Source organism: Phasianus colchicus, chromosome 35 (assembly GCF_987193195.1).
Source record: "Phasianus colchicus chromosome 35, bPhaCol1.hap1.1, whole genome shotgun sequence".
NCBI classification, from domain to species: Eukaryota; Metazoa; Chordata; class Aves; order Galliformes; family Phasianidae; genus Phasianus; species Phasianus colchicus.
In genome coordinates, this window is record NC_143470.1 from 1,809,439 (window position 1) to 1,830,985 (window position 21,547).

The 21,547-nt window shown below is 63.1% G+C and overlaps 2 protein-coding genes across 5 annotated transcripts in view; one reads left to right on the plus strand and one right to left on the minus strand.

Moving 5' to 3' along the window:
• The window catches only part of LOC116241187 (carnitine O-acetyltransferase-like), a 30,871-nt gene extending 29,752 nt beyond the window's left edge, over positions 1-1,119 (minus strand). For both annotated transcript variants that reach the window (XM_090129252.1, XM_090129251.1), the window contains exon 1: positions 770-1,119. In XM_090129252.1, coding sequence (XP_089985378.1) covers positions 770-994 — 225 coding nt within the window. In that variant the 5' untranslated portion in view covers positions 995-1,119. The remainder of the gene's footprint in view (positions 1-769) is intronic.
• A 354-nt stretch (positions 1,120-1,473) lies between these two features.
• The window catches only part of PPT2 (palmitoyl-protein thioesterase 2), a 32,361-nt gene continuing 12,287 nt past the window's right edge, over positions 1,474-21,547 (plus strand). For 2 of the 3 annotated variants that reach the window (XM_090129254.1, XM_090129256.1), the window contains exons 1-5: positions 1,474-1,899; positions 4,927-5,080; positions 9,365-9,460; positions 14,218-14,325; positions 17,516-17,599. In XM_090129254.1, coding sequence (XP_089985380.1) covers positions 1,747-1,899; positions 4,927-5,080; positions 9,365-9,460; positions 14,218-14,325; positions 17,516-17,599 — 595 coding nt within the window. In that variant the 5' untranslated portion in view covers positions 1,474-1,746. The remainder of the gene's footprint in view (positions 1,900-4,926; positions 5,081-9,364; positions 9,461-14,217; positions 14,326-17,515; positions 17,600-21,547) is intronic. The other variant, XM_090129255.1, reaches the window with a different exon arrangement.

Genomic DNA, 21,547 nt, shown 5'->3' on the forward strand with positions numbered 1-21,547 from the left:
CCCCCTCGACTCCCAGCCCCCTCCCCTCCCCCCCCCTGTCCACCACCCTCCCCACCTCCTCTGCCCCCTGTCCCCCCCCCACCCCCCCGCCCACCACCCTTCGCCCCCTCTACCCCCCCATTCCGCCCCCCTCCCCCCCCCTCTGCCCCCTCCTTCCCCCCCTCCCCTCCACCACCCTTCCCCCCCTCTACCCCCCCACCCTCCCTTCCCCTCCCCCTCCCCCCCTCTGCTCCCCCTCCCCCCCTCTGCCCCCCCCTGTCCACCACCCTCCCCCCCCTCTGCCCCCCCCTCCCCTCCCCCCTCTCCGCCCCCGTCCACCACCCTCCCCCCCTCCTCTGCCCCCTGTCCCCCCCCGCCCCCCTGCCCACCACCCTTCCCCCCTCTACCTCCCATTCCGCCCCCCTCCCCCCCCTCTACCCCCCCCAACTGCCCCCTCCCTCCACCACCCTCTACCCCCATCTGCCCTCCTCCCCCTCCCCCCCCCCGGCTCCCCCCGTCCACCACTTTCCCCCCCCCTCCTCCGCCCCCCCCTCCACCACCCTCTACCCCCCCCCGACCCCCTCCACCCCCTCCCTCCACCACCCTCCCCCTCCTCCGCCCCCCATTCTCCGCTCCGCCCCCCCCACGTCCCCCAGTCCCCCCCTCCCCCATCTCCTCCCTCCCCCACCACCCTTCCCCTCCTCTCCCCCCCTCCCCCCCCCATCCTCCCCTCTGCCCCCCCCGGCCACCACCTTCACCCCCTTCCGCCCCTCCCCCCCCCCCGACTCACCCCCGCAGGCGCCGCCCCCCCCCTCAGCCTCTCCTGCAACCGGGGTCCGATTCCCCCCGGCGCCCCGAAGGCCCTGACGACCCTCCGGCTCCTCGCCCACTGCCTCGGCCCGAGCAACGCCCGCAGAGCCCCGAGGTACCGCCCGAGGGTCGCCCCCAGGCTCGGCCAACGCGGGGGGGGCTCCGCTGGGACCCCGCCGGGCGCCCGCCGCCTTCCGCGACGCATCGCTCCGGATCACCGCACTTCCGGCTGCGCGGCAGAGGGGGGGCGCAGGGTGATGACCTCACTTCCGGCTGCGCGGCGGAGCGGGCGCGGCGGGTTGAGGTCACTTCCGGCTGCGCGGCGGAACGGCCGAGGCGTGGTGAGGTCACTTCCGGTTTCGCAGCACAGGGGGCGAAGGGTGATGAGCTCACTTCCGGCTCCGCGGCGGAGGGGGCGCGGTGTGATGACCTCACTTCCGGCTGCGCGGCGGAGAGAGGCGGAGGGTGATGAGCTCACTTCCGGCTGCGCGGCAGAGGAGGGCGAAGGGTGATCACCACACTTCCGGCTGCGCGGCAGGGCGGGCGCAGGATGATGACTTCACTTCCGGCAGCGCGGAGGAGAGTGGCGGAGGGTGATGAGGTCACTTCCGGCTGCGCTGTGAAGACCCACGCGGGGTGACAACCCCACTTCCGCCTGCGCGGCAGAGCGGGCGCAGCGTGATGACCTCACTTCCGGCTCCGCGGCAGAGGGAGGCGAAGAGCGATGAGCTCCGCTTCCGGCAGCGCTGTTGGAGGGCGCAGTGTGATGACGTCACTTTCTGGCCGCGCGGCGGGGAGAGAGGCGCAGATTGACGGCCTCACTTCCGGCTTATCGGCGGAGCGGCGCGGAGCTTTGACGTCACTTCCGCTCCCTCCGCCTCGCTTCAGACTCTTGGCGGAAGTGGCTGCCGGAAGCGTCGCGTCGCGCCGTTGGCGTCACTTCCGGCGCTGGGAGCTATGGAGGCTCTCTGGACGCTGTGGGCGCTGCTATGGGGTTTTTTGGGGGGGGTCCGCTGCCCTCCCCCCACCCCCCCCCGGCCCGTCATCGTGGTGCACGGGTTGCTGGACAGCGCGCGGGATTTCGGGCGGCTGCAGGAGTTCATCGCCGAGGTGGGGGCGGGGGGGAGGAGAGGGAATAGGGGGAGACCTCAGGCCTTGGGGGGGGGGGATGTGGGGGGGAGCGGTGGGGTGGGGGTGGGGGGGACCGTAGGGGGATATGGGGCACGGGGGGGGGCAGCTATGTGGGGTTATGGGGCACGGGGGGTTTCTTATATGGGGCTATGGGGCACGGGGGGTTTCTTATATGGGGATGTGGGGCATGGGGGGGACAGCTGTGTGGGGCTATGGGGCACGGGGGGGCCATACGTGGGGCTATGGGGCATGGGGGCTTCTTATATGGGGATGTGGGGCACGGGGGGGGGCAGCTATGTGGGGCTATGGGGCACGGGGGGGGCCGTACGTGGGGCTATGGGGCATGGGGCGCTTCTTATATGGGGATGTGGGGCACGGGGGGGACAGCTGTGTGGGGCTATGGGGCACGGGGGGGCCATACGTGGGGCTATGGGGCATGGGGGCTTCTTATATGGGGCACGGGGGGGCTCTTATGTGGGGTTATGGGGCACAGGGGGGGCAGCTGTGTGGGGTTATGGGGCACGGGGGGTTTCTTATATGGGGCTATGGGGTAGGGGGGGGCAGCTGTGTGGGGTTGTGGGGCACAGGGGGGTTCTTATATGAGGCTATGGGGCACGGGGGGCTTCTTATATGGGGATGTGGGGCACGGGGGGGGGCATACATGGGGCTATGGGGCATGGGGGGGGCTCTTATATGGGGTTATGGCGCACGGGTGGGGGGGGGCAGCTGTGTGGGGTTATGGGGCACGGGGGGGGCCGTACATGGGGTTATGGGGCATGGGGGGCTTCTTATACGGGGCTATGGGGCACGGGGGGGGCCGTATATGGGGCTATGGGGCACGGGGGGGGCACCTATGTGGGGTTATGGGGGATTGGGGGGGGGGCTCTACTATGGGGTTGAGGGGGCCCCTGTGTGGGGTTATGGGGCACGGGGGTGCTCTTATATGGGGCTATGGGGCACGGGGGGGGCACCTGTGTGGGGTTATGGGGCATGGGGGGGCCATACATGGAGCTATGGGGGTATGGGTGCACTATGAGGACGCTGTAGGGGATGGTGGCCCTATAGGGGTCTTATGGGGTCACTCTGGGGGTATGGGGGCGCTATGGGGACGCTATAGGAGATGGTGGCCCTATGGGGTCCCTGTGGGGGCATGGGGGGACTATGGGGGCCCTATGGGATCAATATGGGGGTATGGGGGCACTGTGGAGACGCTGTAGGGGATGGTGGCCCTATAGGGGTTTTATGGGGTCACTCTGGGGGTATGGGGGCACTATGGGGTCGCTATAGGAGACGGTGGCCCTATGGGGTCACTGTGGGGGTATTGGGGCCTTATGGGGTCACTCTGGGGGTATGGGGGCACTGTGGGGACGCTGTAGGGGATGGTGGCCCTATAGGGGTCTTATGGGGTCATTCTGGGGATATGGGGGCAGTATGGGGTCGCTATAGGAGACGGTGGCCCTATGGGGTCACTGTAGGGGCATGGGGGGACTATGGGGGCCCTATGGGATCAATATGGGGGTATGGGGGTATTGTGGGGACACTGTAGGGGATGGTGGCCCTATAGGGGTCTTATGGGGTCACTCTGGGTGTGTGGGGGCGCTATGGGGTCACTGTGGGTGTATGGGGGTGCTATGGGGATGTTATAGGGGTGGGGGGCCCTATGGGGTCACTCTGGGGGTATGGGGGCACTATGGGGGCACTATGGGGACGCTGTAGGGGATGGTGGCCCTATAGGGGTCTTATGGGGTCACTCTGGGGGTATGGGGGCGCTATGGGGTCACTATGGGGGTATGGGGGTGCTATGGGGATGTTATAGGGGTGGGGGGCCCTATGGGGTCACTCTGGGGGTATGGGGGCACTATGGGGGCACTATGGGGACGCTGTAGGGGATGGTGGCCCTATAGGGGTCTTATGGGGTCACTCTGGGGGTATGGGGACGCTATGGGGTCACTGTGGGTGTATGGGGGTGCTATGGGGATGTTATAGGGGATGGTGACCCTATGGGGTCACTGTGGGGGCATGGGGGGACTATGGGGGCCCTATGGGATCAATATGGGGGTATGGGGGCACTGTGGGGACGCTGTAGGGGATGGTGGCTCTATAGGGGCCCTATGGGGTCACTATGGGGGTATGAGGGCACTATGGGGTCACTGTGGGTGTATGGGGATGCTATGGGGTCACTATGGGGGCAGTATGGGGACGTTATAGGGGATGGTGGCCCTATGGTGGCCCTATGGTCGCCCTATGGGGGACGCGGTCGCTCTGGGGTCGCTGTGGGGTGTCTATGGGGCCGTCGGGGACAGTTATGGGGCCACCCGTTGATCCCAGAGCCACCCTGGCACCAACGTGGGGTTATGGGGGCGCTATGGGGTCGTTTTAGGGGATGGGGGCCCTATGGGATCACTATGCGGGTATGGGGGCACTGTGGGGACGCTGTAGGGGATGGTGGCCCTATAGGGGTCTTATGGGGTCACTCTGGGGGTATGGGGGCACTATGGGGTCGCTATAGGAGATGGTGGCCCTATGGGGTCACTGTGGGGGTATTGGGGCACTATGGGGTCACAATGGGGGTATGGGGGCACTATGGGGCCACTGTAGGGGGTGGTGGCCCTATAGGGGTCTTATGGGGTCACTCTGGGGATATGGGGGCAGTATGGGGTCGCTATAGGAGACGGTGGCCCTATGGGGTCACTGTAGGGGCATGGGGGGACTATGGGGGCCCTATGGGATCAATATGGGGGTATGGGGGTATTGTGGGGACACTGTAGGGGATGGTGGCCCTATAGGGGTCTTATGGGGTCACTCTGGGTGTATGGGGGCGCTATGGGGTCGCTATAGGAGATGGTGGTCCTATGGGGACCTTATGGGGTCACTGTGGGTGTATGGGGGCGCTATGCGGACGCTATAGGGGATGGGGGCACTATGTGGGACGCGGTCGCTCTGGGGTCGCTGTGGGGTGTCTATGGGGCCGTCGGGGACACTTATGGGGCCACCCGTTGATCCCAGAGCCACCCGGGCACCAACGTGACGGTGCTGGACCTGTTTGACCGGGGGCAGTCGCTGCGGCCGCTGTGGGTTCAGGTGGAGGGGTTTCGCCGCGCCGTCGCCCCCATTATGGCCAACGCCGCCGGGGGGGTGCATCTCATCTGCTACAGCCAGGGTCTGTCTTTTTGGGGGGGGGTACTTGGGGGGGGGTCCTGGGGTGGATTGGGGGGGGGATATGGGGGTCCTGGGGTGGATTGGAGGGGATATGAGGGGGGTTGGGGGTCTTGGGGGGGATTGGGGCGGATATGGGGGGGGTTTGGGGGACCTGGAGGGGGTATGGGGGGAGGGTTGGGGGTCCTGGGGTGGATTAGGGGGGAAATGGGGGGGGTTATGAGGGTTAGAGGGGGGTTGGGGGTCCTGGGGTGGATTGGGGGGGATTATGGGGGGGATATGGGGGGGATATGGGGGTCCTGGAGGGGGTATGGGGGGGGTTATGGGGGCTATGGGGGTGGGGGGTTGGGGGTCCTGGGGTGGATTGGGGGGGATATAGGGGGGGGTTGGGGGACCTGGAGGGGGTATGGGGGTGGTATGGGGGTCCTGGGATGGATTGGGGGGGATATGGGGGGATATGAGGGGGGGTTGGGGGTCTTGGGGTGGATTGGGGGGGGATATGGGGGGGAGTTTGGGGGGTATGAGGGGGGGGTGGGGATCCTGGGGTGGATTGGGAGGGGATATGGGGGGGTTTGGGGGTCCTGGGGTGGATTGGGGGGGATATGGGGGGGTATGAGGTGGGTTGGGGGTCCTGCAGGGGGTATGGGGGGAATATGGGGGGGGTTTGGGGGACCTGGAGGGGGTATGGGGGAGGGTTGGGGGTCCTGGGGTGGATTGGGGGGGACATGGGGGGGATATGGGGGTTCTGGAGGGGGTATGGGAGGGGTTGGGGGTCCTGGGGTGGATTGGAGGGGAATATGGGGGGGTATGAGGGGGGGGTTGGGGGTCCTGGGGTGGATTGGGGGGGATATGGGGGGGTATGAGGGGGGGTTGGGGGTCCTGGGGTGGATTGGGGGGGATATGGGGGGGTATGAGGGGGGGTTGGGGGTCTTCGGGGGGATTGAGGGGGATATGGGGGTCCTGGGAGGGGGTATGGGGGGGTTATGGGGGTCCTGGGGTGGATTGGGTGGGATATGGGGGGGGTTGTGGGGGGTATGAGGGGGGGTTGGGGGTCCTGGGGTGGATTGGGGGGTGGATATGGGGGGGGTGGGGGTCCTGGAGGGGGTATGGGGGTGTTATGGGAGTCTTGGGGGGGATTGGGGGGGATATGGGGGGGTATGAGGGGGGGTTGGGGGTCCTGGAGGGGGTATGGGGGGGATATGGGGGGGTTTGGGGGTCCTGGAGGGGGTATGGGGGGGTATGAGGGGGGGTTGGGGGTCCTGGGATGGATTGGGGGGGATTATGGGGGGTATGAGGGGGGGTTGGGGGTCTTGGGGGGGATTGGGGGGGATATGGGGGTATATGAGGGGGGGTTGGGGGTCTTGGGGGGTCCTGGGGTGGATTGGGGGGGATATGGGGGGGGGTTGGGGGTCTTGGGGGGGATTGGGGGGAATATGGGGGGGTATGAGGTGGGTTGGGGGTCCTGGAGGGGGTATGGGGGGGATATGGGGGGGTTTGGGGGTCCTGGAGGGGGTATGGGGGGGTATGAGGGGGGGTTGGGGGTCCTGGGATGGATTGGGGGGGATTATGGGGGGTATGAGGGGGGGTTGGGGGTCTTGGGGGGGATTGGGGGGGATATGGGGGTATATGAGGGGGGGTTGGGGGTCTTGGGGGGTCCTGGGGTGGATTGGGGGGGATATGGGGGGGGGTTGGGGGTCTTGGGGGGGATTGGGGGGAATATGGGGGGGTATGAGGTGGGTTGGGGGTCCTGGAGGGGGTATGGGGGGGATATGGGGGGGTTTGGGGGTCCTGGAGGGGGTATGGGGGTGGTATGGGGGGTATGAGGTGGGTTGGGGGTCCTGGAGGGGGTATGGGGGGGTATGAGGGGGGGTTGGGGGTCCTGGGGTGGATTGGGGGGGATATGGGGGGGTATGAGGGGGGGTTGGGGGTCTTCGGGGGGATTGAGGGGGATATGGGGGTCCTGGGAGGGGGTATGGGGGGGTTATGGGGGTCCTGGGGTGGATTGGGTGGGATATGGGGGGGGTTGTGGGGGGTATGAGGGGGGGTTGGGGGGCCTGGGGTGGATTGGGGGGTGGATATGGGGGGGGTGGGGGTCCTGGAGGGGGTATGGGGGTGGTATGGGAGTCTTGGGGGGGATTGGGGGGGATATGGGGGGGTATGAGGGGGGGTTGGGGGTCCTGGGGTGGATTGGAGGGGATATGAGGGGGATATAAGGGTCCTGGAGGGGGTTGGGGGGGTATGTTGGGGGTCCTGGGGTGGATTGGGGGGGGTTATGGGGGTCTTTTGGGGAGGGGGGGATATGGGGGTATCTGGGGGTCCTGGGGGGGTTTGTGGGGGAGGATGGGGGTGTTTATGGGGTTCTTGGGTTGCGGAGGGGGGGATCTGGGGGTGGATTGGAAGGGGGGGGGGATTTTGGGGTGTCTGGGGGTCTTGGGTTTGTGGGGTAGGATGGGTGGGGGGGTTATGGGGGTCTTGGGGGGGGGATTTTGGGGTGTCTGGGGGTCCTGGGGGGGTTTGTGGGGAGGGATGGGGGGGGGGGTTTATGGGGGTCTTTTGGGGGGAGGAGATATGGGGGGATATGGGGTTGTTTGGGGGTGGATTGGAAGGGGGGGGGATTTTGGGGTGTCTGGGGGTCCTGGGGGGGTTTGTGGGGTAGGATGGGGGGGGTTTATGGGGGTCTTTTGGGGAGGGGGGGATATGGGGGTCCTGGGGGGGTTTGTTGGGGGGGGGATATGGGTGGGGGGGTTGGGGGATCCTTGGGTGATTTGGGGTGGATGGGGGAGGGGGGGGGAGGTTGGAGGTTTTTGGATGAGTTGGGGGGGGTTTGGAGGCCTTTTTTGGGGGGGGGGGGATTTGGGGGTCTCTGGGGGTCCTGGGGGGTCTTGGGTGGGGGAGGGGGGGATATGGGGGTGTCTGGGGGTCTTGGGTTTGTGGGGGAGGATGGGGGGGGGGGTTATGGGGGTCTTGGGGGGGGGGATTTTGGGGTGTCTGGGGGTCCTGGGGGGGGGTTGTGGGGGAGGATGGGGGGGGTCATGGGGTCTTTTGGGGGGGAGGGGGGGATATGGGGTTGTCTGGGGGTCTTGGGTTTATGGGGGGGGTTATGGGGGTTTTGGGGGGAGGGGGGTATGTGGGGGTGGATTGGGGGGGGAATTTTGGGGTGTCTGGGGGTCTTGGGGGGGTTTGTGGGGGAGGATGGGGGGGGGTTATGGGGTCTTTTGGGGGGGAGGGGGGGATCTGGGGGTGGATTGGGGAGGGGGGGGGATTTTGGGGTGTCTGGGGGTCCTGGGGGGTTTGTGGGGAGGGATGGGGGGGGGTTGTGGGGGTCTTGGGGGGGAGGGGGGGATCTGGGGGTGGATTGGAAGGGGGGGGGGGGATATGGGGGTGTCTGGGGGTCTTGGGTTTATGGGGGAGGATGGGGGGGGGTTTATGGGGGTCTTGGGTGGGGAGGGGGGGATATGGGGGTGGATTGGGGAGGGGGGGGGGATTTTGGGGTGTCTGGGAGTCCTGGGGGGGTTTGTGGGGGAGGATGGGGGGGCGTTTATGGGGGTCTTTTGGGGGGGGGAGATATAGGGGGGATATGGGGTTGTTTGGGGGTGGATTGGAAGGGGGGGGGATTTTGGGGTGTCTGGGGGTCCTGGGGGGGGTTGTGGGGTAGGATGGGGGGGGGGGGTTATGGGGGTCTTTTGGGGAGGGGGGGATATGGGGGTCCTGGGGGGGTTTGTTGGGGGGGGGATATGGGTGGGGGGGTTGGGGGATCCTTGGGTGATTTGGGGTGGATGGGGGAGGGGGGGGGAGGTTGGAGGTTTTTGGATGAGTTGGGGGGGGTTTGGAGGCCTTTTTTGGGGGGGGGGGGGGGGATTTGGGGGTCTCTGGGGGTCCTGGGGTGTCTTGGGTGGGGGAGGGGGGGATATGGGGGTGTCTGGGGGTCTTGGGTTTGTGGGGGAGGATGGGGGGGGGGTTTTGGGGGTCTTGGGGGGGGGATTTTGGGGTGTCTGGGGGTCCTGGGGGGGTTTGTGGGGGAGGATGGGGGGGGGGTTATGGGGGTCTTTTGGGGAGGGGGGGATATGGGGGTCCTGGGGGGGTTTGTTGGGGGGGGGGGAGTTTGGGGGATCCTTGGTTGATTTGGGGTGGATGGGGGAGGGGGGGGGGGGGAGGTTGGAGCTTCTTGGATGAGTTGGGGGGGGGTTTGGAGGCCTTTTTTTTTTTTGGGGGGGGGGTCTTGTTTTGGTTATGCAAATCTGGGTGCTGACCCCCCCCCCCTGCCCCCCCTCCCCCCTCCCCATTTTAGGGGGTCTGATCTGCCGGGCTCTGCTGTGCACCATGGAGCAGCACAACGTGCACAGCTTCATCTCCTTGGCGGCCCCACAAATGGGGCAGTATGGAGGTGGGGGGGGGGCCAAGGGGGGGGGATTTGGGGAGGGGGGGGGGGTCCAGGGGGGGGCAGGGGGAGGTTGGGGGACCGGGGGGGGCTTTTAGGGGGGGATATGGGGGGGATTGGGGGGTCTAAGAAGGGATTTGGGGGGGTAATGGGGGATTGGGGGGTCCAGGGGGGGCTTTGGTGGGATATGGGGGGGCTTTGGGGAGGGGGGGGGGGTCCAGGGGGGGCAGGGGGAGGTTGGGGGACCTGGGGGGGGGCTTTTAGGGGGGGATATGGGGGGGATTGGGGGGTCCAGGAGGGGCTTTGGGGGGGATATGGGGGGATATGGGGGGCTTGAGAGTGGGATTTGGGGGGGGGGTTGGGGGTCCAGAAGGGATTTGTGGGGGGATATGGGGGGGTTTGGGGGTCCAGGGGGGGCTTTGGGGGGATATGGGGGGGCAGGGAGGGGTTGGGGGTCCAGGGGGGGCTTTTAGGGGGGAATATGGGGGGGATTGGGGGGTCCACGAGGGGCTTTGGGGCGGATATGGGGGGCATTGGGGGGTTTTGTGGGGGATATGGGGGGGTTTGGGGGGGTCCAGGGGGGGATATGGGGGGATTTGGGGGGTCCAGGGGGGGCTTTTGGGGATATGGGGGGGATTGGGGGGGTCCAGGGGGGGATTTGGGGGGGAATATGGGGGAATTTGTGGGGATATGGGGGGGCTTTGGGGGAGGGACATGGGGGGCTCCAGAGTGGATATGGGGGGATTTGGGGTTTTTGGGGGGTTTTGGGGGGTCCAGGGGGGGATATGGGGGGATTTGGGGGGACATGGGGGGGTTTTGGGGGGGTTTGGGGGATATGGGGGGGATTGGGGGGGGTTTGGGGGGTCCATTGGGGGCTTTGGGGGGGAATATGGGGGAATTTGGGGGGACATGGGGGGGATTTGGGGGGGGCTTTGGGGGTCCAGGTGGGGATTGTGGGGTTATGGGGGGGGGATATGGGGGGGATTTGGGGTTTTTGGGGGTCCAGGGGGGGCTTTGGGGGGGATGGGGGGGTTTTGGGGGGTCCAGGGGGGGATATGGGGGATTTGGGGGGTCCAGGGGGGGCTTTGGGGGATATGGAGGGAATATGGGGGGATTTGGGGTGGTTTTTGGGGGCATATGGGGGGAGTTTGGGGGGGGCTTTGGGGGTCCAGGAGGGGATTGAGGGGCTTTGGGGGCGGATATGGGGGGGATTGGGGGGTCCAGGAGGGGCTTTGGGGGGGGATATGGGGGGATTTGGGGTTTTTGGGGGTCCAGGGGGGGCTTTGTGGGGGGTTGGGGGGGGTTTGGGGGGTCCAGGGGGGGCTTTGGGGGGGAATATGGGGGAATTTGGGGGGACATGGGGGGGGATTTGGGGGGGTTTGGGGGATATGGGGGGGGGGGGGTTGGGTGGGATTTGGGTGTGCGGGGGGGGGGGGGGGTGGAGTAGGATTTGGGGGGATTTGGGGTTTTTGGGGGTCCAGGGGGGGCTTTGGGGGGGGGACATGGGGGGCTCCAGGAGGAATATGGGGGGATTTGGGGTTTTTGAGGGTCCGGGGGGGGCTTTGGGGGGGGGATATGGGGGCATTGGGGGGTCCAGGGGGGAATATGGGGGGATTTGGGGGGTCCAGGGGGGGATATGGGGGGATTTGTGGGGTCCAGGGGGGGCTTTGGGGGATATGGGGGGAATATGGGGGGATTTGGGGTGGTTTTTGTGGGGATATGGGGGGAGTTTGTGGGGGGCTTTGGGGGTGCAGATGGGGATTGTGGGGTTATGGGGGGGGGATATGGGGGGAATTTGGGGTTTTTGAGGGTCCAGGGGGGGCTTTGGGGGGGGGATGGGGGGGTTTTGGGGGGTCCATAGGGGGATATGGGGGGACATGGGGGGCTTTGGGGGATATGGGGTGGATTGGGGGGGTCCAGGGGGGGCTTTGGGGGGCATATGGGGGGATTTGGGGGGACATGGGGGGCTTTGGGGGTCCACGTGGGGATTGTGGGGTTATGGGGGGGATTTGGAGTTTTTGGGGGTACAGGGGGGGCTTTGGGGGGGATATGGGGGGGTTTTGGGGGGTCCATAGGGGGATATGGGGGGACATGGAGGGCTTTGAGGAATATGGGGTGGATTGGGGGGGTCCAGGGGGGGCTTTGGGGGGGGAATATGGGGGAATTTGGGGGGACATGGGGGGGATTTGGGTGTGCAGGGGGGGGGGGTTGGAGTAGGATTTGGGGTTTTTGGGGGTCCAGGGGGGGCTTTGGGGGATATGGGGGGGATTGGGGGGGTCCAGGGGGGGCTTTGGGGGGGAATATGGGGGGATATGGGGGGGCTTTGGGGGAGGGACATGGGGGGCTCCAGGGTGGATATGGGGGGATTTGGGGTTTTTGGGGGGCTTTGGGGGGGATATGGGGGGGGAATTTGGGGGGACATGGGGGGGTTTTGGGGGGGTTTGGGGGGTCCATTGGGGGCTTTGGGGGGGAATATGGGGGAATTTGGGGGGACATGGGGGGGATTTGGGGGGGGCTTTGGGGGTCCAGGTGGGGATTGTGGGGTTATGGGGTGGGGATATGGGGGGGATTTGGGGTTTTTGAGGGTCCAGGGGGGGCTTTGAGGGGGGGATATGGGGGGGGACATGGGGGTTCCAGGGGGGATATGGGGGGATTTGGGGTTTTTGGGGGTCCAGGGGGGGCTTTGGGGGGGCAATGGGGGGGTTTTGGGGGGCTCCAGGGGGGGATATGGGGGGGTTTGGGGTTTTTGAGGGTCCAGGGGGGGCTTTGGGGGGGATTGGGGGGGGTTTTGGGGGGTCCAGGGGGGGATATGGGGGGACATGGGGGGGCTTTGGGGTGGAATATGGGGGGAGTTTGAGGGTATTTGGGGTTTTGGGGGGTGTGTGGGGTCCCTGTGTGGGTATTGGGGTGCATTTGGGGTTTTTTGGGGTCTGTGGGGTCCCTGTTTGGGTATTGGGGTGCATTTGGGTTTTTTTAGGGTCTGTGGGTTCCCTGTGTGTGTATTGGGTTTTTTTAGGGTCTGTGGTGTCCCTGTTTGGGTATTGGGGTGCATTTGGGGTCTGTGGGGTCCCTGTTTGGGTATTGGGGTGCATTTGGTGGTTTTTTGGGGTCTGTGGGGTCCCTGTGTGGGTATTGGGGTGTATTTGGGGTTTTTTGGGGTTTGTGGGGTCCCTGTTTGGGTATTGGGGTGTATTTGGGGTTTGTGGGGTTCTGTTTGGGTATTGGGGTGCATTTGGGGTTTTTTAGGGTCTGTGGGGTCCCTGTTTTGGTATTGGGGTGCATTTGGGGTTTTTGAGGGTCTATGGGTTCCCTGTTTGGCTATTGGGGTGTATTTAGGGTCTGTGGGGTCCCTGTTTGCATGTTGGGGTGCATTTGGGGTTTTTAGGGTCTGTGGGGTCCCTGTGTGGGTATTGGGGTGTATTTGGGGTCTGTAGGGTCCCTGTGTGGGTATTGGGGTGCATTTGGGGTCTGTGGGGTCCCTGTTTGGGTATTGGGGTGCATTTGGGGTCTCTGGGGTCCCTGTGTGGGTATTGGGGTGCATTTGGGTTTTTTGGGGGTCTCTGGGGTCCCTGTTTGGGTATTGGGGTGCATTTGGGGTTTGTGGGGTCCCTGTGTGGGTGTTGGGGTGCATTTGGGGTTTTGGGGGTCTGTGGGGTCCCTGTTTGGGTATTGGGGTGCATTTGGGTCTGTGGGGTCCCTGTTTGTGTATTGGGATGTATTTGGGGTTTCTGATGTGTTTGGGGTTTCTGGGGGTTTTTGTTTGGGTATTGCGGTGCATTTGGGGTTTTTTGGGGTCTGTGGGGTCCCTGTTTGGGTATTGGGGTGCATTTGGGGTCTGTGGGGTCTCTGTTTGGGTATTGGGGTTTTTTGGGGGTTTGTGGGGTCTGTGAGGTCCCTGTTTTGGTATTGGGGTGCATTTGGGGTCTGTGGGGTCCCTGTTTGGGTATTGGGGTTTTTTGGGGGTCTGTGGGGTCCCTGTGTGGATACTGGGGTGCATTTGGGGTCTGTAGGGTCCCTGTGTGGGTACTGGGGAGTATTTGGGGTTATTTGGGGTCTGTGGGGTCCCTGTTTGGGTATTGGGGTGCATTTGGGGTCTGTGGGGTCCCTGTTTGGGTATTGGGGTTTTTGGGGGGTTTGTGGGGTCCCTGTGTGGATACTGGTGTGCATTTGGGGTTCTTTAGGGTCTGTGGGCATCCGTCTGCCTGCATTGGGTCCGTCGTGTTGTTTTTTTGGGGTTTTTTTGGGGTTTGTGGGGTCCCTGTTTGGGTATTGGGGTGCATTTGGGGTCTCTGGGGTCCCTGTGTGGGTATTGGGGTGCATTTGGGTTTTTTGGGGGTCTCTGGGGTCCCTGTTTGGGTATTGGGGTGCATTTGGGGTCTGTGGGGTCCCTGTTTGTGTATTGGGATGTATTTGGGGTTTCTGATGTGTTTGGGGTCTCTGGGGGTCCCTGTGTGGGTATTGGGGTGCATTTGGGTTTTTTGGGGTCTGTGGGATCCCTGTTTGGGTATTGGGGTGCATTTGGGGTCTGTGGGGTCCCTGTTTGGGTATTGGGGTGTATTTGGGGTCTGTAGGGTCCCTGTTTGGGTATTGGGGTTTTTGGGGGGTTTGTGGGGTCCCTGCGTGGATACTGGTGTGCATTTGTGGTTTTTTAGGGTCTGTGGGCATCCGCCTGCCTGCATTGGGTCCGTCGTGTTGTTTTTTGGGGTTTTTTTGGGGTTTTTTTTGGGGTTTTTTTGGGGGATGCTGAGCCGGGCGCCCCGCAGACACGCAGTACCTGCGCTGGTTGTTCCCCCGTCACATGAAATCCAACCTGTACCGACTGTGTTACACCGCCCTGGGCCAGGGGGTGTCCATCTGCAACTACTGGAATGGTGGGGAGGGGGTCCGGGGGGGGGAAATTATGGGGTTTGGGGGGGATATTATGGGGTTTGGGGGGGATATTGGGGGGGTTTAGGGGCGATATTGGGGGCTTTGGGGGGAATATGGGGGGGTTTAGGGGGGATATGGGGGGGTTTGGGGTGGGGTGTCCATCTGTAACTACTGGAACGGTGGGGAAAATGGGGGGGGGTCCGGGGGGGGGGATATTATGGGGTTTGGGGGGGATATTATGGAGTTTGGGGGGGATATTGGGGGGTTTGGGGGGGATATGGGGGGGTTTAGGGGGGATATGGGGGGGTTTGGGGTGGGGTGTCCATCTGCAACTACTGGAACGGTGGGGAGGGGGTCCGGGGGGGGGAAATTATGGGGTTTGGGGGGGATATGGGGGGGTTTAGGGGCGATATTATGGGGTTTGGGGGGGATATCATGGGGTTTGGGGGGGATATGGGGGGGTTTGGGGTGGGGTGTCCATCTGCAACTACTGGAACGGTGCGGAAATTGGGGGGGGGGGGCTTTGGGGGGGGATATTATGGGGTTTGGGGGGGATATTATGGGGTTTGGGGGGGATATGGGGGGGTTTAGGGGGGATATGGGGGGGTTTGGGGGGGATATTGGGGGCTTTAGGGGGGATATGGGGGGGTTTAGGGGGGATATGGGGGTGTTTGGGGTGGGGTGTCCATCTGCAACTACTGGAACGGTGGGGAGGGGGTCCGGGGGGGGGAAATTATGGGGTTTGGGGGGGATATGGGGGGGTTTGGGGGGGATATGAGGGGGTTTGGGGGGGTATTATGGGGTTTGGGGGGGATATGGGGGGGTTTGGGGTGGGGTGTCCATCTGCAACTACTGGAACGGTGGGGAGGGGGTCCGGGGGGGGGAAATTATGGGGTTTGGGGGGGATATGGGGGGGTTTGGGGGGGATATGAGGGGGTTTGGGGGGGTATTATGGGGTTTGGGGGGGATATGGGGGGGTTTAGGGGGGATATGGGGGGGTTTGGGGTGGGGTGTCCATCTGCAACTACTGGAACGGTGGGGAGGGGGTCCGGGGGGGGGAAATTATGGGGTTTGGGGGGGATATGGGGGGGTTTATGGGGGATATTATGGGGTTTGGGGGGGATATGGGGGGGTTTAGGGGGGATATGGGGGGGTTTGGGGTGGGGTGTCCATCTGTAACTACTGGAACGGTGGGGAAAATGGGGGAGGGGTCCGGGGGGGGGGATATTATGGGGTTTGGGGGGGATATTATGGGGTTTGGGGGGGATATGGGGGGGTTTGGGGGGGATATGAGGGGGTTTGGGGGGGTATTATGGGGTTTGGGGGGGATATGGGGGGGTTTAGGGGGGATATGGGGGGGTTTGGGGTGGGGTGTCCATCTGCAACTACTGGAACGGTGGGGAGGGGGTCCGGGGGGGGGAAATTATGGGGTTTGGGGGGGATATTATGGGGTTTGGGGGTGATATTATGGGGTATGGGGGGGTTTGGGGGGGATATTATGGGGTTTAGGGGGGATATGGGGGGGTTTGGGGTGGGGTGTCCATCTGTAACTATTGGAGTGGTGGGGAAAATGGGGGGGGGGGGTTCCGGGGGGGGGATATTATGGGGTTTGGGGGGGATATTATGGGGTTTGGGGGGGGTATTATGGGGTTTGGGGGGGATATGGGGGGGTTTGGGGTGGGGTGTCCATCTGCAACTACTGGAACGGTGGGGAAAATGGGGGGGGGGGCTTTGGGGGGGGGATATTATGGGGTTTGGGGGGGATATTATGGGGTTTGGGGGGGATATGGGGGGCTTTAGGGGGGATATGGGGGGGTTTGGGGTGGGGTGTCCATCTGTAACTATTGGAGTGGTGGGGAAAATGGGGGCTGGGGGGGTCTGGGGGGGGTCTTGGGGGGTCCAAAAGGGGTTTGGGGGGGATATTATGGGGTTTGGGGGGGATATGGGGTCTTTTGGGGGGGGATTTGGGGATGTAGGAGGGGTTTGGGGGGGGATAGGGGGGGTTTTGGGGGGGGATTTGGGGTCCTGGAGGGGTTTTGGGGGGGATATTGGGGGGGTTGGGGGGGATATGAGGGGGTTTGGGGTGGGGTGTCCATCTGCAACTATTGGAATGGTAGGGAAAATGGGGGGGGGGGTCGAGGGGGGGTCTAGGAGGGGTTTGGGGGGGATATGGGGGGGTTTAGGGGGGATATGGGGGGGTTTGGGGTGGGGTGTCCATCTGTAACTACTGGAACGGTGGGGAAAATGGGGGGGGGTCCGGGGGGGGGTCCTGGAGGGGTTTGGGGGGGATATTATGGGGTTTGGGGGGGATATGGGGGGGTTTAGGAGGGATATGGGGGGCTTTGGGGGGGATATGGGGGGGTTTGGGGTGGGGTGTCCATCTGCAACTACTGGAACGGTGGGGAGGGGGTCCGGGGGGGGGAAATTATGGGGTTTGGGGGGGATATTATGGGGTTTGGGGGGGATATTATGGGGTATGGGGGGGTTTGGGGGGGATATTGGGGGTTTTAGGGGGGATATGGGGGGGTTTGGGGTGGGGTGTCCATCTGCAACTACTGGAACGGTGGGGAAAATGGGGGGGGGGGGTCCGGGGGGGGGATATTATGGGGTTTGGGGGGGATATGGGGTCTTTTGGGGGGGGATTTGGGGGTCCAGGAGGGGTTTGGGGGGGATATGGGGGATTTTGGGGGGAGTTTATGGGGTCCTGGAGGGGTTTGGGGGGAATATGGGGGAATTTTGGGGGGAGTTTATGGGGTCCTGGTGGGGTTTTGGCGGGGATATTATGGGGTTTGGGGGGTTGTGGGGTTTTGGGGGGGGATTTGGGGGTGTAGGAGGGGTTTGGGGGGGATATGGGGGAATTTTGGGGGGAGTTTATGGGGTCCTGGAGGGGTTTGGGGGGGGGTTTTATGGGGTTTGGGGGAGATGTAGGGTTTTTAGGGGGGGATTTGGGGGTCCAGGAGGGGTTTGGGGTGGGATATGGGGGATTTTGGGGGGAGGTTATGGGGTCCTGGAGGGGTTTTGGGGGGGAGATGTGGGGTTTTTGGGGGGGGATTTGCGGGTCCAGGAGGGGTTTGGGGTGGGATATGGGGAGGGTTTGAAGGGGTATTTATGGGGTTTTGGGGCGCGACCCTAAAATCCCACCCTGGGAGCCCCAAATCCCACTGATTTGGGGTTTTTCTCTCCCCCCCCCAGACCCCCATCACCGGGATCTGTACCTCAACAGCAGCGACTTCCTGGCCCCACTGAACGACGAGCGGCTGCACCCTAATGCCTCAGGTCAGCCCCATAGCGGCCCCATAGAAACCCCATAGCGGCCCCATAGTGGCCCCATAGAGACCCCATAGCGACCCCATAGCTGCCCCATAGAGATCCCATAGCGGCCCCATAGAGACCCCATAGAAACCCCATAGAGGCTCCATAGAAACCCCATAGAGGCTCCATAGAAACCCCATAGAGACCCCATAGAAACCCCATAGCTGCCCCATAGAAAGCTTATAGCTGCCCCATAGAGACCCCATAGAGACTCCATAGAGACCCCATAGCTGCCCCATAGCTGCCCAATAGAGACCCCATAGAGACCCCATAGAGACCCCATAGCGGCCCCATAGCTGCCCCATAGCGGCCCCATAGTGACCCCATAGCTGCCCCATAGAAAGCTCATAGCTGCCCCATAGAGACCCCATAGAGACCCCATAGCGGCCCCATAGAGACCCCATAGAAACCCCATAGCTGTCACATAGAGACCCTATAGCTGCCCCATAGAAACCCCATAGCTGCCCCATAGAGACCCCATAGAGACCCATAGTGGCCCCATAGCTGCCCCATAGAGACCCCATAGAGACCCATAGTGGCCCCATAGCTGCCCCATAGAGACCCCATAGGGACTCCCTAGTGGCCCCATAGAGACCCCATAGAGACCCCATAACTGTCCCATAGAGACTCCAAAGCCACCCTATAGAGAGCCCATAGAGACCCCATAGCTGCCCCATAGCTGCCCCATAGAAAGCTCATAGCTGCCCCATAGAGACCCCATAGCGGCCCCATAGCGGCCCCATAGCGACCCCATAGCGGCCCCATAGAGACCCCATAGCGGCCCCATAGCGGCCCCATAGTGGCCCCATAGTGACCCCATAGCGGCCCCATAGAGACCCCAAAGAGACCCCATAGTGGCCCCATAGCAGCCCCATAGCGGCCCCATAGCGGCCCCATAGTGGCCCCATAGTGGCCCCATAGCAACCCCATAGCGACCCCATAGCGGCCCCATAGAGATCCTATAGCGGCCCAATAGAGACCCCATAGAAACCCCATAGAGGCTCCATAGAAACCCCATAGAGACCCCATAGAAACCCCATAGCTGTCACATAGAGACCCTATAGCTGCCCCATAGAAACCCCATAGCTGCCCCATAGAGACCCCATAGAGACCCATAGTGGCCCCATAGCTGCCCCATAGAGACCCCATCGGGACTCCCTAGTGGCCCCATAGAGACCCCATAACTGTCCCATAGAGACTCCAAAGCCACCCTATAGAGGGCCCATAGAGACCCCATAGCTGCCCCATAGCTGCCCCATAGAAAGCTCATAGCTGCCCCATAGAGACCCCATAGAGACCCCAAAGAGACCCCATAGCGGCCCCATAGCGGCCCCATAGCGACCCCATAGCGGCCCCATAGAGACCCCATAGCGGCCCCATAGAGACCCCATAGCGGCCCCATAGTGGCCCCATAGTGACCCCATAGCGGCCCCATAGAGACCCCAAAGAGACCCCATAGTGGCCCCATAGCAGCCCCATAGCGGCCCCATAGCGGCCCCATAGTGGCCCCATAGTGGCCCCATAGCAACCCCATAGCGACCCCATAGCGGCCCCATAGAGATCCCATAGCGGCCCAATAGAGACCCCATAGAAACCCCATAGAGGCTCCATAGAAACCCCATAGAGACCCCATAGAAACCCCATAGCTGTCACATAGAGACCCTATAGCTGCCCCATAGAAACCCCATAGCTGCCCCATAGAGACCCCATAGAGACCCGTAGTGGCCCCATAGCTGCCCCATAGAGACCCCATAGGGACTCCCTAGTGGCCCCATAGAGACCCCATAACTGTCCCATAGAGACTCCAAAGCCACCCTATAGAGGGCCCATAGAGACCCCATAGCTGCCCCATAGCTGCCCCATAGAAAGCTCATAGCTGCCCCATAGAGACCCCATAGTGGCCCCATAGAGACCCCAAAGAGACCCCATAGCGGCCCCATAGCGACCCCATAGCGGCCCCATAGAGACCCCATAGCGGCCCCATAGCGGCCCCATAGCGACCCCATAGCGGCCCCATAGAGACCCCATAGCGGCCCCATAGCGGCCCCATAGAGACCCCATAGCGGCCCCATAGCGGCCCCATAGTGGCCCCATAGTGACCCCATAGCAGCCCCATAGAGACCCCAAAGAGACCCCATAGTGGCCCCATAGCAGCCCCATAGCGGCCCCATAGCGGCCCCATAGTGGCCCCATAGTGGCCCCATAGCAACCCCATAGCGACCCCATAGCGGCCCCATAGAGATCCCATAGCGGCCCAATAGAGACCCCATAGAAACCCCATAGAGGCTCCATAGAAACCCCATAGAGACCCCATAGAAACCCCATAGCTGTCACATAGAGACCCTATAGCTGCCCCATAGAAACCCCATAGCTGCCCCATAGAGACCCCATAGAGACCCATAGTGGCCCCATAGCTGCCCCATAGAGACCCCATAGGGACTCCCTAGTGGCCCCATAGAGACCCCATAACTGTCCCATAGAGACTCCAAAGCCACCCTATAGAGGGCCCATAGAGACCCCATAGCTGCCCCATAGCTGCCCCATAGAAAGCTCATAGCTGCCCCATAGAGACCCCATAGCGGCCCCATAGAGACCCCAAAGAGACCCCATAGCGGCCCCATAGTGACCCCATAGCGGCCCCATAGAGACCCCATAGTGGCCCCATAGCGGCCCCATAGTGGCCCCATAGTGACCCCATAGCGGCCCCATAGAGACCCCAAAGAGACCCCATAGTGGCCCCATAGCAGCCCCATAGCGGCCCCATAGCGGCCCCATAGTGGCCCCATAGCAACCCCATAGCGACCCCATAGCGGCCCCATAGAGATCCCATAGCGGCCCCATAGAGACCCCATAGAAACCCCATAGAGGCTCCATAGAAACCCGGTAGAAACCCCATAGCTGCCCCATAGAAACCTCATAGCGGCCCCATAGAAACCCCATAGAAACCCCATAGCTGCCTCATAGAGACCCCATAGCAGCCCCATAGAGACCCCATAGAGACCCCATAGAAACCCCATAGATGTCACATAGGGTTCTGTAGAGCCCTATGGGGTCTGTAGAGTCCTGTAGGGCCCTGTAGGCTCTCTTGGCCCCATAGGGTCCAGTGGGGTCACATAGGGTCCTATAGGGCCCTATGGGGTCTGTAGGGTCCTGTAGGGCCCCATAGGCTGCCTTGGCCCTATAGGGTCCAGTGGGGTCTCATAGGGTTCCATAGGGCTCTGTAGGGCCCTGTGGGGTCTGTAGGATCCTGTAGGGCCCTATAGGGTTCCATAGGGTTCTGTAGGGCTCTATGGGGTCAGTAGGATCCTGTAGGACCTCGTAGACTCTCTTGGCCCTATAGGGTCCAGTGGGGTCACATAGGGTCCTGTAGGGCTCTGTAGGGCCCTATGGGGTCTGTAGGGTCCTGTAGGGCCCTATAGGGTTCCATAGGGTCCTGTAGGGCCCTATAGGGTTCCATGGGGTCCTCTAGGGCTCTGTAGGGCCCTATGGGGTCTGTAGGGTCCTGTAGGGCCCTATAGGGTTCCATAGGGTCCTGTAGGTCTCTGTAGCGCCCTCTGGCGTCTGTAGGGTTCTGTAGGGCCCTATAGGGTTCCATAGGGTCCTGTAGGGTTCTGTAGGGCCCTACGGGGTCTGTAGGGTCCTGTAGGGCCCCTTAGGCTCTCTTGGCCCCATAGGGTCCAGTGGGGTCACATAGGGTCCTGTAGGACTCTGTAGCGCCCTATGGGGTCTGTAGGGTCCTGTAGGGCCCTATAGGGTTTCATAGGGTCCTGTAGGGTTCTGTAGGGCCCTATGGGGTCTGTAGGGTCCTGTAGGGCCCTATAGGGTTTCATAGGGTCCTGTAGGGTTCTGTAGGGCCCTACGGGGTCTGTAGAGTCCTGTAGGGCCCCGTAGGCTGCCTTGGTCCTATAGGGT